Genomic DNA, 13,870 nt, shown 5'->3' with positions numbered 1-13,870 from the left:
TATCATCTGGTATCACTGACATCTGACATCACGTCTGTGACGTCACTGACCGCTCTCTTCCCGCCTCATTTTTTTCAGGGTGCGTTCCGTTTCACTCCATACGCGATTCATGCGCGCATGAGAACGATCTCCCACCATAATGCTTTTTCCCACCACTCAGCGCATGAGAACGCATGAACTGCCCAGCTCCCGAGGTGAGGCAGCCCATGCGTGGTCCATATGTGTATACGTTTCATGTGTTTTATGCGCGAAACGGAACGCAGCCATTCGCTCATGCGATTTGCGATGCGCCTCCGTCCATGTAGTCTATGCGTGAAACGGAACGCACCCTCAGTCATCTGTGACATTGTGCTCGCGGAAGTAATGTGTAGCTGTCGATAAAGATTGGGTGCATACAAAGAACGATAACACGAGTTTTACAGTTGATCACAATGCAAGATACGAAGAAATTACAAGAATTCATGGAGTTGGTCGGCCGACTGAAGGTGAGGTTGCAAATTATTGAAATATAAGTGTATTTTTCTACATGTATGTACATATATGCAGATATTTCGAAATTATCAGTATGTAAAATTAGCAGTATGTAAAAGTCAAAAGAGTTGGCTGTAAAGTCATTTTCTTTCTCTGTCAATTATTTGAAAGTTTCCGTGGAAATTTAAATGGAATTTGAAAAAAAAAGAAATAAAAAAAGCTGAATGTTTTTGAATAACAGATCCTCGAACAAGAAGAGCTCGTGTCTCGCACGTTGTCAAGTCAATTAGTCGAATTTTTTTCTTACTTCCTTGTCTATAACATTCTCAACAAAAAGCATATCCGAATTGTGATTGTGTAACATATTTCATGCCTTCTTGATAATTGCGAGGAAAACGCGCATTTTTTTGTCATCTTAATTTTGCTCTGTTTTACATTCTCGAGGTGTCAACGATTGTTTTTGATTTGAAAATTTGATTGAAAGTCATTTTAACAGCTCTGTATATCATTGATAATAAGTCTTAAAAAATAATTAAATAACGAAAATATAAATAACGACAAAAATAATATTTTGACAAAGAAACTTTTTTATCTAGAAAAATCTAATTTGATAATGTAATTTTTTCTCCATTTTTTAAATTGTACTTTATTATATTCGTGATATTTTTCTCTGTTTTTGATGTTTATAAATATGTTCAGAAATATATATTTTTGAAATTTGTGAAACAAAACTTTTGCAACTACAAAGCTATTTATAATATGTTTTCATATAAATCTGCCTTTATTTTTTTGTTTTTCAGCATATGAAAAGGACAGGATGGGTAAAACGGAATATACCTGATCCTGAAACAATTGCCGGACATATGTATCGAATGGCAATGTTATCTTTTCTAGTGGATGGGAAAGAAAATTTAGATAAAACTAAGTAAGACTGAGTATTATTTATTATTAGGATATAAAATATAATTATTTTTATAAAGTATTAAATAGTTTACTTTCATTATAATATATATTATAATATATTATACTATATTATACTATATAATGTATTAAAATAAAAAAACTTAACAAAATATAATTTTTTAATTTTCAGAATAATGCAAATGACATTAATTCATGACCTAGCCGAATGTATTGTTGGAGATATAACACCTTTTTGTGGTATACCACCAGATGAAAAGCATAAGATGGAAGATGAAGCTATGGAAGACATTTGTAAGCTGCTGGGTGATAAGGGACCTGAGATATTGCAAATATTTCGTGTAAAAATATTATATGTACTATAATTTTTTTTAAGATTTGTTTTTGATTTTATTAACATTTTTCTACTCTGTTTTTTAATATCTAGGAATATGAAAAGCAGGAATCACCAGAAGCACAGTATGTGAAAGACTTAGATAGACTGGACTTGTTAATGCAAGCATATGAATATGAGAAAAGGGACAATATTCCGGGAAAACTCGATGAGTTTTTTGTTGCGATTCATGGTAAAATCAGACATCCTTTTATCAATAAACTTGCCACTGATATAACCGAGGAAAGAGACAAGTTATTAAACAGTAATTTGAATGCTACAAAATAACAAAAATCTATTTTAAAGATAAAAAACTGGAAGAGCGAGCTTCCAGATAGCTCAAATGATATTTTATGTTGGTTATTATGTCGCGCGTATTATGAATATTTGATGCTTGACAAAGGATGATTATTAATATTCAATTTTAGTATATAAGACTTTGATGTAGGTATGATAGATATGATGTAGTAAATTAATAATTGATTACTTAAGTTATTTGAACAATTTTATTGCACAGTTTATTCATAAATTATATAAAGAATTTATGTATTTTTCCTCTCGATTAATTTCACATTAGTTATTATTTATTATTTAAATAGTTGGAGTGTAAAATATGTGTATACTTGTATATCCCATTTAAGTTATTGCGATCAATATTTAAATACAGTAAAGCAATTACCAAATATTTTTTAAACTGTAGGTCACAAACGAGAAGAAAGATATATATATATATATATATATATATATATATATATATATATATATATATATATATATATATATAACATATAGATATTAAACTAAATTCCTTAATATTTTTACGTGCGAATAATCACTGCCTTTATACTATTATTGTCGTTAGATTAAAAGATATGCATGCTTTTAATTTTCTTACAGTTGTCAATTTCTTCATAATTCTAATAAAATGTCATCTATAGAATTTTATATTTCGAAATAAACATTTTCTTTAGGTTTATATATTTATCTCATTGTGCTTCAATAGTTTATTTTTATAGCTGTTTTCTGAAAATTTTATGTTTTATATTATATATAATTTTAATAATTTATTGTAATGTATGGTTTTTTTACATTCGATTATAACTATTTATATAAATCAAATATAAATTATTTATATTTTCTATATTCTTTTTCCATTTTTTATAACAAATTATAAAATGTAAACGTAAAGTGAATGATGGATACTTAAAACACAAAAGTTTTTAGTTTAAGTAAACTTTAGAACTTATTTACTTCGGCATAAATTCTAAATAATTATATGTTATTAATGCTTTTATTAAATTATTCAAATAATTTTATAGTTTAAATATATTTGGAAATTTGTCTTCATTTTATGTATTATTATATTATGTATTATTATATTATGTATAATATATTGCATTGAAGATTGGATCAATTTATTCACAATTGTGTTTGGAAACACAATTGGACCGTTAAACTGTACTAAAACACTTCTTTTACAATTGATATGGATATTTATTTAACTTAAAATATATATTTAATAATTCATTATACATATTGTATATTTTTGACAATACTCATTTATGTTTCTAAATGCGTTAGATTTATACATTAGCTTTAGATATACAGTTTATTACGAGAAAAAAATCTAACAAGATTCATAATAATTAATAATTGTTAAACGTAACAATAATTAAATAATAATAAAAATAATAATATAGAAAAACTAAAATTAAAAAGATGATTAAAACAAATAATGTAAATACTAATTTTTAATGTATTTTTTAATGATTCAAGTGTTTACTTCTGGTAAGTACATTTCACATAAACAATTTGTTATTCCAACAAAATTTGCAGATTTGACTGGTGACAATTTAGTTATATATATATATCTTCAATATAATTACATATAATATAATTATATATATGAAAGAATGTGTGTTATAATAAGTAATATTAATTTGAATATTTTGAACAAAAATCTTTATAACTATATATTTTTATATTTAAATCATATGTTAATGTAATGCCTGGTTCATCACTATAATTATATTAACAAGTTATATTAGGAATGTTTTTTTTTAATTTTGTGCTACGCAATTTTCTTGTTCTGTAAAACCTACATGTCAAATGCAAGTGGAACATAAAAAAATGATTTATTTCGACATATATTATCTTGCTTTATGAACAATTTTTCATTTTATTTATGACACGAATTGTAAACCATTCCATTTCTCGAGTGAGCAAGTATCCTTACCTGAGCCTGATCATCTGGTCAACATCTGTTAGAGCTCACAAGTTTTAATTTCTTATTCTTATTCATTCGCTTTAATTCTTGTCTTACTCTTATTATCGTCTCGTTTTCGTTCTCGATAAACTGGTGGGAAAATTTATGGAATACATTTTGAAAAACAAATTTAATTATTTTAGTTGAAGTCAGTGACAGATTTCAGCAAATAAAATAAAGCAAAGCAAAAATGTATGTCGGATAAAAGCGGAGAGGACAATATAAAAAAGTGACCTTTATACAGCGGAAGAGCAGATTGTCATTCTGATACAAAAAAACATTGTAGTTGTGCTGTATCATACTATTACGTAACAAAAAAATTACTATTACTGGTTTGAATGGTTTAAACTTTAAGGTATGTAGTTATTTTAGTAAGGAAAAAATTTTATTAAACATTAAAGACAAAAAGAAACAGTTTTCTATTTTCATATTTTATATTAAACTGTGATACGGATATTTTATAATCCGAATTTTTAAAGTAATTGCAGAAATAGATAAAAGAGAGTTTTTTTAATAAATAAACATGTTTTTTTATAATAAACATGTTATAAATAAAAATATTTTCTCATTCAACTTTCTTATTTTATTAAAAATTTTGTAATAATTTGCGATATATGTAAAAAATATTCGAAACAAACTGGCAATTATTTTAGTTTAATATAGTGAATGTTGTTATACATAAATTAAATAGCATTTAAGAGTTTTAGTTTTTATCAAAGTGTTTATTATTCAAAATTTTTAGCAAATCTAATAATTACGAAAACATAATTAATTAACATGTTGAATAAGAACTAAAATATGTTTATCATATTTTTCTTTTTCAGATATTTTAAAAATCAATTTTAATTTTAATCTAGTGTAATTGCACAATTAACAAAATTATACGTATGACATATGTACAACTGCTTATTATCAGTAGCCACATGTACACCCAAAAAAATTTCTCATATATAATTATATGACATATATAATTATATAACAATATAATAGAAAAGTATATAGAAATATATAAAATACTGCATAAGTTATGTATAGTTATGTATAGTATGCATAATTTTGTATTATCGTTGACTGACATCTAGCCAACATTAATATAAAATTATATATAATTATATAATAAGTCATATATGATTATACATAACAAATTTTTTACCGGGCATACATACACTTAGATAAAAATTGTTATGCAATATATTTCTCATTATTAATAATCTTTTTATTCTCGTCATATTGATGTTATAAACCTGTTTTCTTGTTTTTAGAATATGAAAACTTTTATTAAAATTTACCCGGTAAAAAATTTGTTATGTATAATCATATATGATATATGACCATATAAAATTATATAGAAATATATAAAGTTTTATATAAGTTATGTATAATTATATATAATAATATATGACTTATTGTATAATTATATATAATTTTATATTAATGTAGGCTAGATGTCAATCAACGATAATACAAAATTATGCATACTATACATAACTATACATAACTTATACAGAATTTTATATATTTCTATATACTTTTATATTGTTATATATAATTATATATGAGAAATTTTTTACCGGGTATATATATGTATTTTATTTTTCTCTCGAGAAAAATGATATATTATTACAAATAATTTATTAAATAATCTTATATAAATAGAAAAAGGAGGAAAATAAGATGCGAAATATTTGGAAATTTTGAACTAAATAGAAATTTAAAAAAAAGTAGGAAATTTTAAATAAATAAATTTTTTCCGAGAAGCAGGTAGGAATATTTTTCCCAGCAGTAATTTTGAGATAGGGTAAAGAGAATCTTGTGTGTGTTTCGGAGCAGGAAAAGGTCTCCCTCACTCTCGGACAAATCTACAGGCATCATTCGTCGGCGACGTTACGGTCGATCGGTGTATATATATATTTACCTGGCCACCTGGCTACGAGCAAAAGAAACGACAATCTGTTTCTAGAGGTCGAAGCGGCATACTCGTCGCGACGTAAATAAACGAGGAACGCAAAGTGACATGTGAAACAATATGGCTCAAACGAAGAAAAATAATATTTGGGCGTCTCCAGCAACGATTCTATCGACATTCGATGTCGACGCCGATGGAACCTTGAATTATGTGGAGTTTCGACAGCTTTGTCTCCATTTGTTTGGCACGGACGAGGTCAAAGAGCACGAGTGGCGAGTACAGGAGATCTTCAAGCTATTCGATACGAATGGAGTTGGCACATTGAATGAGCAGGATTTACACAGGTGATGCGTGCGCAACATCATCCCTCTTATAAAGAAAGAATAAATTTAAAATATATTTAAGAAAAAAATTTAAAATATATTTAAGAAAATAAAATTGAGGAAACAAACACATTTTTTGTTATCTTTTAAGCACACGCATTTAATTTAAAGATAACTCAAAGATATTCGTACAATACCTACTTTATCTAATCAACATATATTTCGAAAAGATAAAAATAGGCTACACTTGAAAAAAATACAATATATATTTTTCGATTAACATAAAGTAATTTGTACAAAAGTAGATTTATACAGTGACTTTAAAATTCTATTATCGTCAAGTATTTTAATTATCGCGTATAATCATATGCTGATGAAATTTGAAATGCCAATTATTCCTTGTTAAACAATTCCTTGTGACATTGACATACATGCATATTGTGATAATTTTAATAAAATATATTTTTTTTTGCTTATCTCAGTGATGTAATAAATATTATTTTATATCATATATATACCCGGGAAAAAAAAGTCTATATAAAATTGGCCATATATGGATTTTGTCAATATCTGAGCATATCTTATCAAATATAGTTATATATGATAATATGATTATATTTGGTAAGATATGATCAGATATTGACAAAATTCATATAGGGCCAATTTTTTTCCCCGGGTATATACACTGACGATCAAAATTATCGCATATGTAATATTATGCAAAATTTTGCATGATTTCAAATAAGCATAACTCCGTCAAAAATAGTCATATTTGAAAAATTTTTTTTTTATTTTAAAGCTTAAAGTCTCTACTTTAAAAAACATTGGTTAGATTTCAAATTTCTTCTTTCCCCTTTCCGCCGCCCTTTCAAAAGTGAGGACGTGTTTCGTTTCCAAAAAATTGCAAAAAGTTTGACGCACTCCACGGGGTGGAATAAATTTTTTTTGCCAATATCATGACAACCATCGTAAAATTTAGACTTTCCTTTGCAAATTAAAAAAAATTGAAGTTGATACGATATTTTTTCGCGGAGTTGTGGCGTTTTAAAGTTACCCATGCATTTTTGGTCAATTACCGCCAGCATTAGCATTACCCGATGCGCACTACGAGGAGGTTGTTTATTTGAAATCATGCAAAATTTTGCATAAATTTACATATGCGATCATTTTGATCGCCAGTGTATATGTAAATATCAATTTTTAAATATTATACATGAGAATACATATAAACGTCAAATTTTTTTATTTACTTTATGATGCAATATTATGCATATATATATATATATATATATATATATATGTATAATAATATAATATTATATAACATGATTCGAATTTCACAGGCCTGACATTTACTTTGCGCAAATAATGACGAATCAAATGAGCATTCTTTACAGATATTTCGTATTTTCTTTCATAATGAACAATTCTTGTTGCAGATGCTATGAATGGATACGCGCGACTGTACACCCTGTAAATGTTTTATTGGTTGTTGACGTTCAAAACGATTTCATTGATGGCACATTGGCTCTTCGAAAATGCGGCTTTGGGCAAGAGGGGGTAGAAGTAATAGAACCGATAAACAGGCTTTTGAAAAACGGTCGTTGGACCAAGGTAATATATTCGCAGGATTGGCATCCCGAGGATCACATCAGTTTTTTTGACAATTTGGCGAAACGCGAACTTCATCCTGATTCTAAGGTAATACAATTAAATAAAATGAAACAGACATCCTAATTAAGATAATAATATGTTTTCAAAATATAATTCTAAGGGAGGAAAATAAAAAAACATTATATTTTACATATGTGTGCATGTATGCATGCATATGTAAAATATATCATTATTAAAAATACATATATGATTATTAAAAATAAGCCAAATGGCACTGCATTTAATATAATTTAATATTTACAATTAGTTTATTGTTTGGTTTTTTATTTTTCCTGCGCTCGGCTCTTGCCTATTTATTTAAAGTATATTTATTTATTTAAAGATAAGTCTTAAATAATTTTTTATGCTACTTTAGCTAATTTGATTTTTTGCTATTTTTAGTGAATTTAGATAATAATATCTCTTATTTTGTGATAAATAATTTCAAACAGATTATTAAGAAAACTGCAAAACTTTTTGATACCGTCGAGTTCTTGCATCCTCATGTACTACAAAAACTTTGGCCAAAACATTGCGTTATGAATACTTGGGGCGCTGAATTGCATAAAGATCTACTCATCGTACCTTCTTCCGAACGGGTAATAAATTAATTTTACAGAAAAAATTATTTCTGAATAAACAAAAATGTCACTAAATATTTATGTTCTACATTTGATTAAAAATTTCGTAATCTTTTGAAAAAATTAAATGCTAAATTTTATATAAAGTAATTGTAGAGGTATTTTCATTATAAGCTTCTAGCAGCTAATTTTTTTCAATATTTACGAATTATTTTTTTAAAAATATCTCTTTGTTCTTATCTTATCTCTATTATCTATTCTTGAATATTCTCTTCTCTTTATATTAGGTGTTTAAAGGTCAACATCCTGATAAAGAAACATATTCAGTATTTGGTGAAAAGGATGCTAATGGTGCTTCAGAGCTTGTGAAAATTTTGTCAAATATTTCTTGCACGCATTTATATGTTTGCGGTCTAGCTTACGATGTGTGCGTGAAAGAAACGTGCCTGGATGGTTTACGATGTGGTTATCGATTAGCCGTCGTTAATGATTGCTGCCGCGGTGTAAAACCTGATGATATAACGATTTCCAAAAATCTAATTACCGAGAACGGCGGTTTGATCGCGTCTAGCGATCACATTCTGTCCTTGGTAAACGAAGGTAATCAGAGCTTGATAATGGCGCATCATGCCGCCAGAAGCATGTGAGCAGAAAAGACTTTTTTTTTAATTCTATTAATTCTTTGAAATATAGTAAAGTTGCCGATATTCATCAAACTTTGTAAAAAGGTTAAACAATAAAAGTCTTTAAAAAAGATATGATTAGTTATTAAATTTGCACATTTTCTTTTATTTCATACGTTTTACTGCAACATAATAAAATGCTAAAATGGAAATGTCAAAATGAGAATTTAAAGTTCATAAGTGAAATTAATAAATAATTACACACATACATATACGTCAAATTTCGAGAAAATTAATTTCTTTCAATTTATTTTAATTAATTTTTTTTTTCGAAAGAGTTTATTTGAATAATTAATAGTTTAGAAAATTATAAAAATAAGGATATTTAAATGATGTTGTTTATTTAAATTGCTATTTACATAAAATCAACTAATTATATACTATTTGTATAAATCTATATAGAGTTTACTTAGTCTACGTGTAGTTACTATTAAAAAGAGCATATTACTCTCTTTTGTTTATAATTAAAAAATATAATTAAATTTAAAATAATTTTATAAATTTTTTACTATATAAATTACTAAAAATATATATTGTATATGTATTTATAAAAAAATGTTTATGCGTTCTTTCTATTTTATTTCTGTCGTCATTAATTTTATCAAGAGAATTATTTTTATCAAGAGAAAAAGGTGCTGGCAGACAATCAAGCAGGTTTCAGAAAAGGAATGGATACTATCGACTACTTGTACACATTGAAATATCTGATAAATAGGTAAATAGGCAACAAGAAAGGTAAATTAATTGTGTTCTTTTTAGATTTAAAAGCAGCTTTCGATTCGGTGAACATTAATTATTCTTATCGATTAACAATTGTGCTGTTTTTTCGATCTTATTTGCTGATTCGTCATCCGTCGTCAATTCGCAGATATACTTTAGTCTTAAGCGGCAATCCTCACCTCTGTAAGAATAAATCTTTGACGATGCATTGAAAGTTAACTTCATGCACCTGTTATTCAACCTGTAATACAAATATTGGTTTAGCATAACAAAGCTGATAATATAGAATACTGTGCTGTGTTTAACAATCAGCGTCATTTTGTGTTATTAACTATTCACTTTGCCCTCAGAACATTGCATGCAAGTATATGATAGATAACCGGTTTTTAATCTATATCGGAGGTTTTCAAAGTTTCACGAAACCTTGAATATGAAACCTCAGTATTACAGATAATTAATTTTTTTCTATTAATAACAAATTAATTTTTTTATCAATGAGACTCTATTGTAAATTATTTGCAATACTTTTTTTTTTTATTTACACTTGTGTCTTTCAAGATAAATATATAAAAATAAAATAATAAAATTTTTGTCAAATAAGAATCGAATACATATCGCACAGTAGAGTTCGATATTATCTTTCTTTTGAAACGTCTTTACGAGCCACATCATGTATAATAATTATTATTGTATAAAAATAATTCATATATATTTATATCTAAATATATGTATTCTATTCAAGATAAATAATACGAACATGCCATCACCAATTACAGACTGTTTAGTATCTTGATGAACTGGTCTGCCACTGTAAGACCAGATCCATACAAGTCCTGGATATACACCTCCCGTCCAGAAATTTTTGCCCTTCAATTTTGAATCCGACATCAAGCCGGCGATTACGTCTTGACTTTCTTCGATCGTATTAAATTCGACCAAATGGCCACCCATACCACGACAAAGACTGGCTGATGATTTCCAATCAAAATCGCGATTGCTGAAATGGTAGCAGTTTTGGCCCATTCTTGTGTAATTGGCAGGACAAGGTTCTGAAAAAAGCAATAGTAATAATAAACATGATGGAGATATATGTGTTATAAATAAAAATTATTTTTTTTTCTTTTTTAATATTTAATTAATTCTTTTTAAATATTGAGAGAGAAGAAATACCTTAATTGATTATTTATTATTATTAAGAAATATCTTAATTGATTATTAATATTTATTATTCATTTTTCATGTCAACGACTCTCGATATTGTTAATTATAATATGTATTTTTTACCTTTCATTTTATTATTCCCAGCAATAACGTAATATAACAACTCTTCTGCTCTTTTTAGTCGTTTTTCTAGATGATCCACTCTGTAGACCAATTTCTCAATTGCGCCTATGAATTTTCATTCAAGATTTTTAAATCTATCTCGTTTAGTTGCTTGTAATTATTTCAAAATTATATTGACACAATTAAAAAATTATCTTTTTTACGAATTTTTTTATACATCATACCAAGTAGATACAGATCGGTTTCAGAAACATCTCTTTTATTTGTCGTGGCAATTTTGGTCGAGACTGTTAATGTCTTATCACCAATTTTCATCACACGTGCGGCACGAGAATTGTTGGATTGAAAGACAACCCAATTTTCAAGGGCTTCTGCCCATGGACCATGATTCATCGTAACAGGTGATAATTCTAGCTGGGATGAGGCTAAAACTAACAAAATTATGATAAATATATCAAAAAATCTAATTTTTAATCGAATTAAGAATTTATATATAATAAGAATATGCAAATAGTATAGTAATAATTAAAAACGATATTAAAAAATATTTTTAATCTTTAAATAAAAGAGTATATATATTTTTCATTTATTTTCTTAAAACTATTAATAATATTAAGTTAAAAAATATATATAAATTATAATAAGGCGTACCGCATACTACACTGGAGATGGTTATCAATATAATAAGCATAAATGTGGAACATAATTGCATGACCGTTTTGCTCGTCATTGTGGTTCTGAGATCAATGCAGCACAGATGAGATCTTTGCAGATACAGGAACTGAAAGGCCGGCATTTAATTCGTGAAATATAAAGCAAACGAAATAAAGGCAGTTTATTTTTCGCTTGAAACGATGTTCGTGGTATCTCTGACTTTCTCCAGGAAAGTTAACGGCGGTATGTTGAAATAGTAAATACCCGGATGCAAACGAATACGTTGGGAAATCCCGATATGTATTTATAAACGTATCTGAATAATATAATAATGTAGTTTACAAATAAAGCATTTTTTTTCTTGTATACACATATGCATGCATTTGAATTTCGAGTATTTGTTTTGAAGTTAAGAAAATTAGAATGTTTGCATTGTAATGTAAAGAGAAAAAATTTTATAGAGACTAAGAAAAGCATTATAATAACAAATGATTTTATTTCATGTAAAAGTAAAATCAGTTTTATATATGTATAAGTTGCATTAATTCTTTGTATTTGACTTAATAATTTTGATCGGATCTTGTTGTGACAAAAATTATATAATTTTATTATAAATATTTTTAAGATAATTATTTACAGAGACGTACATATTATGTTCTGAAAAATATTTCTTTTGAGAAAAATTGATGCTTTGCACGGTATATTATACATATATGCGTTGCGTTCGTGATAGTAACTGATGCATAATGAATAACGAAATTAGAGAAGCTAGTATAATGAATACCGGAAATGGTAGACGATTGACTATTACACAATACTTTTTTACGAGCATTATTTAGGAAAATAACGTAGTTTAGCCTTGAAAGTTTAACGCGTATAAAATACACTCGAATATATTTCTATTACGATTAGAATGTAACATCTAATATCCATTTCTTTTATTAAACATATACATTGTAAGAAATGTTGATCAAGATGTTATGAAAATATTAAAAAATTTAATAAATAAAAGAAAATTTTTAATTTCGAAAATTTAAATAAACTTTTCAAAAATTTAATTTTAATTTGCATCTTAATCTTTTACTTTTTAGAAAAAGATATTTATATTAATATATTTATATTAAATATATATTTATATTAATTAAACATTTGTACAATTTATATATAAGAACAAAATTTTCGAAATGAAAACGACATGACCAACTTTTTCACAGTTGCATTTGAACATTTTAAAAGAAGAATCGCAGAATAAAAAGAAAAGCAGAATATGTCTACTTGGAAAATGTAAATAATTTCACTCACATAACTTGCATGGAACAATTATTTCGATATCACGACAGTATTCCACACCCAATCGTTTGTCACAGATGACTGAGAAGAAAAGATTGGATGATGATGCCAGAGTCGTAGCCCAGACCTCTCTGGGTCACTTTCTCCCCACCTTAGAAGTCAAGTCACTTTCTTCGGCCATACCAGATGGGATTCGATGACCTACCATCATGACGATATCTTGTCTGCCGAATATCAATGAAATAAATATTTTGATATAATATAAATGAAGTATTATGAAATACATCAATTATACATTAATATAACAATTTGATCATTTATGTTCTCACTTATTAATAAATACAATAGCAAATATAAAATGCGTGATTTTTATGATAAAAATATAAACTTATTAAAATGATTGAAAAATCCAGAATTGGTTTACTGATTTTTTTTTATGTATTTAATAATTAAAAAATTTTAAAACATTTTTTTATATAAAATTGTACTATTATACTATCATTATTACATAACTAATATTGTAGAGATTATTGTTAATTTTTTTATATTAAAAAACTGCTTATTTACAATGAAAAAATTTACAATATAAAAAATATTAAAGATGTCCCTAAAAATTGATTTACATTTTACTACGAGATGCATTTTTGCAATAATTATGTTTGGTATCTTTATGAACATCACATTTTCATAAATTTCAAATTTATCGTGGATGTTCATTTATTTATTCGTTGTATAAATACTCACT

At 26.6% G+C, this 13,870-nt stretch overlaps 3 protein-coding genes across 5 annotated transcripts; 2 read left to right on the top strand and 1 right to left on the bottom strand.

The window, feature by feature from the left end:
- The first annotated feature begins 232 nt into the window (after positions 1–232).
- LOC140668963 (5'-deoxynucleotidase HDDC2) lies at positions 233–2,484 on the top strand. Its single transcript, XM_072898331.1, has 4 exons — positions 233–485; positions 1,272–1,396; positions 1,565–1,733; positions 1,820–2,484. Exons 1-4 carry the CDS (start codon positions 432–434, stop codon positions 2,051–2,053), a joined length of 582 nt encoding a protein of 193 aa, XP_072754432.1. The 5' UTR covers positions 233–431; the 3' UTR covers positions 2,054–2,484.
- A 1,523-nt stretch (positions 2,485–4,007) lies between these two features.
- On the top strand, positions 4,008–9,250 carry LOC140668530 (nicotinamidase). The gene is made up of 5 exons (XM_072897609.1): positions 4,008–4,386; positions 5,862–6,281; positions 7,700–7,961; positions 8,366–8,512; positions 8,782–9,250. Exons 2-5 carry the CDS (start codon positions 6,058–6,060, stop codon positions 9,139–9,141), a joined length of 993 nt encoding a protein of 330 aa, XP_072753710.1. The 5' UTR covers positions 4,008–4,386; positions 5,862–6,057; the 3' UTR covers positions 9,142–9,250.
- Positions 9,251–9,611: 361 nt separating this feature from the next.
- Positions 9,612–13,280, bottom strand: LOC140668813 (uncharacterized). Of its 3 annotated transcripts, none has more exons than XM_072898135.1 (6): positions 13,138–13,280; positions 11,833–11,962; positions 11,406–11,606; positions 11,182–11,286; positions 10,655–10,946; positions 9,612–10,138 (listed from the first exon to the last, which is right to left on the bottom strand). In XM_072898135.1, exons 2-6 carry the CDS (start codon positions 11,909–11,911, stop codon positions 9,967–9,969), a joined length of 849 nt encoding a protein of 282 aa, XP_072754236.1. In that variant the 5' UTR covers positions 11,912–11,962; positions 13,138–13,280; the 3' UTR covers positions 9,612–9,966. The 3 variants fall into 3 exon arrangements, with proteins under 3 accessions (XP_072754236.1, XP_072754234.1, XP_072754235.1); XM_072898134.1 differs by having other exon boundaries at positions 9,615–10,138; positions 11,406–11,612; XM_072898133.1 differs by lacking the exon at positions 13,138–13,280 and having other exon boundaries at positions 9,613–10,138; positions 11,406–11,612; positions 11,833–11,977.
- Between the last annotated feature and the right edge of the window lie 590 nt (positions 13,281–13,870).

This window comes from Anoplolepis gracilipes, chromosome 8 (assembly GCF_047496725.1).
Source record: "Anoplolepis gracilipes chromosome 8, ASM4749672v1, whole genome shotgun sequence".
In the NCBI taxonomy this organism is placed as follows: Eukaryota; Metazoa; Arthropoda; class Insecta; order Hymenoptera; family Formicidae; genus Anoplolepis; species Anoplolepis gracilipes.
Note: the sequence above shows the minus strand (reverse complement) of the source record. Positions and strands in the feature narration are given on the sequence as shown.

Bases quoted from the DNA above. Each gene is read 5' to 3' on its own strand.
- LOC140668813 (XM_072898133.1), bottom strand. From the start codon at position 11,977: ATGCCGGCCTTTCAGTTCCTGTATCTGCAAAGATCTCATCTGTGCTGC. The intron at 11,613-11,832 runs GTACGCCTTATT...TAATTTTGTTAG, and splicing joins CATCTCCAGTGTAGTATGCG to TTTTAGCCTCATCCCAGCTA. The intron at 11,287-11,405 runs GTATGATGTATA...GAAAATTCATAG, and splicing joins AACCGATCTGTATCTACTTG to GCGCAATTGAGAAATTGGTC.
- LOC140668530 (XM_072897609.1), top strand. From the start codon at position 6,058: ATGGCTCAAACGAAGAAAAATAATATTTGGGCGTCTCCAGCAACGATT. The intron at 6,282-7,699 runs GTGATGCGTGCG...TTCTTGTTGCAG, and splicing joins AATGAGCAGGATTTACACAG to ATGCTATGAATGGATACGCG. The intron at 7,962-8,365 runs GTAATACAATTA...AATTTCAAACAG, and splicing joins AACTTCATCCTGATTCTAAG to ATTATTAAGAAAACTGCAAA.
- LOC140668963 (XM_072898331.1), top strand. From the start codon at position 432: ATGCAAGATACGAAGAAATTACAAGAATTCATGGAGTTGGTCGGCCGA. The intron at 486-1,271 runs GTGAGGTTGCAA...TTTGTTTTTCAG, and splicing joins AGTTGGTCGGCCGACTGAAG to CATATGAAAAGGACAGGATG. The intron at 1,734-1,819 runs GTAAAAATATTA...TTTAATATCTAG, and splicing joins AGATATTGCAAATATTTCGT to GAATATGAAAAGCAGGAATC.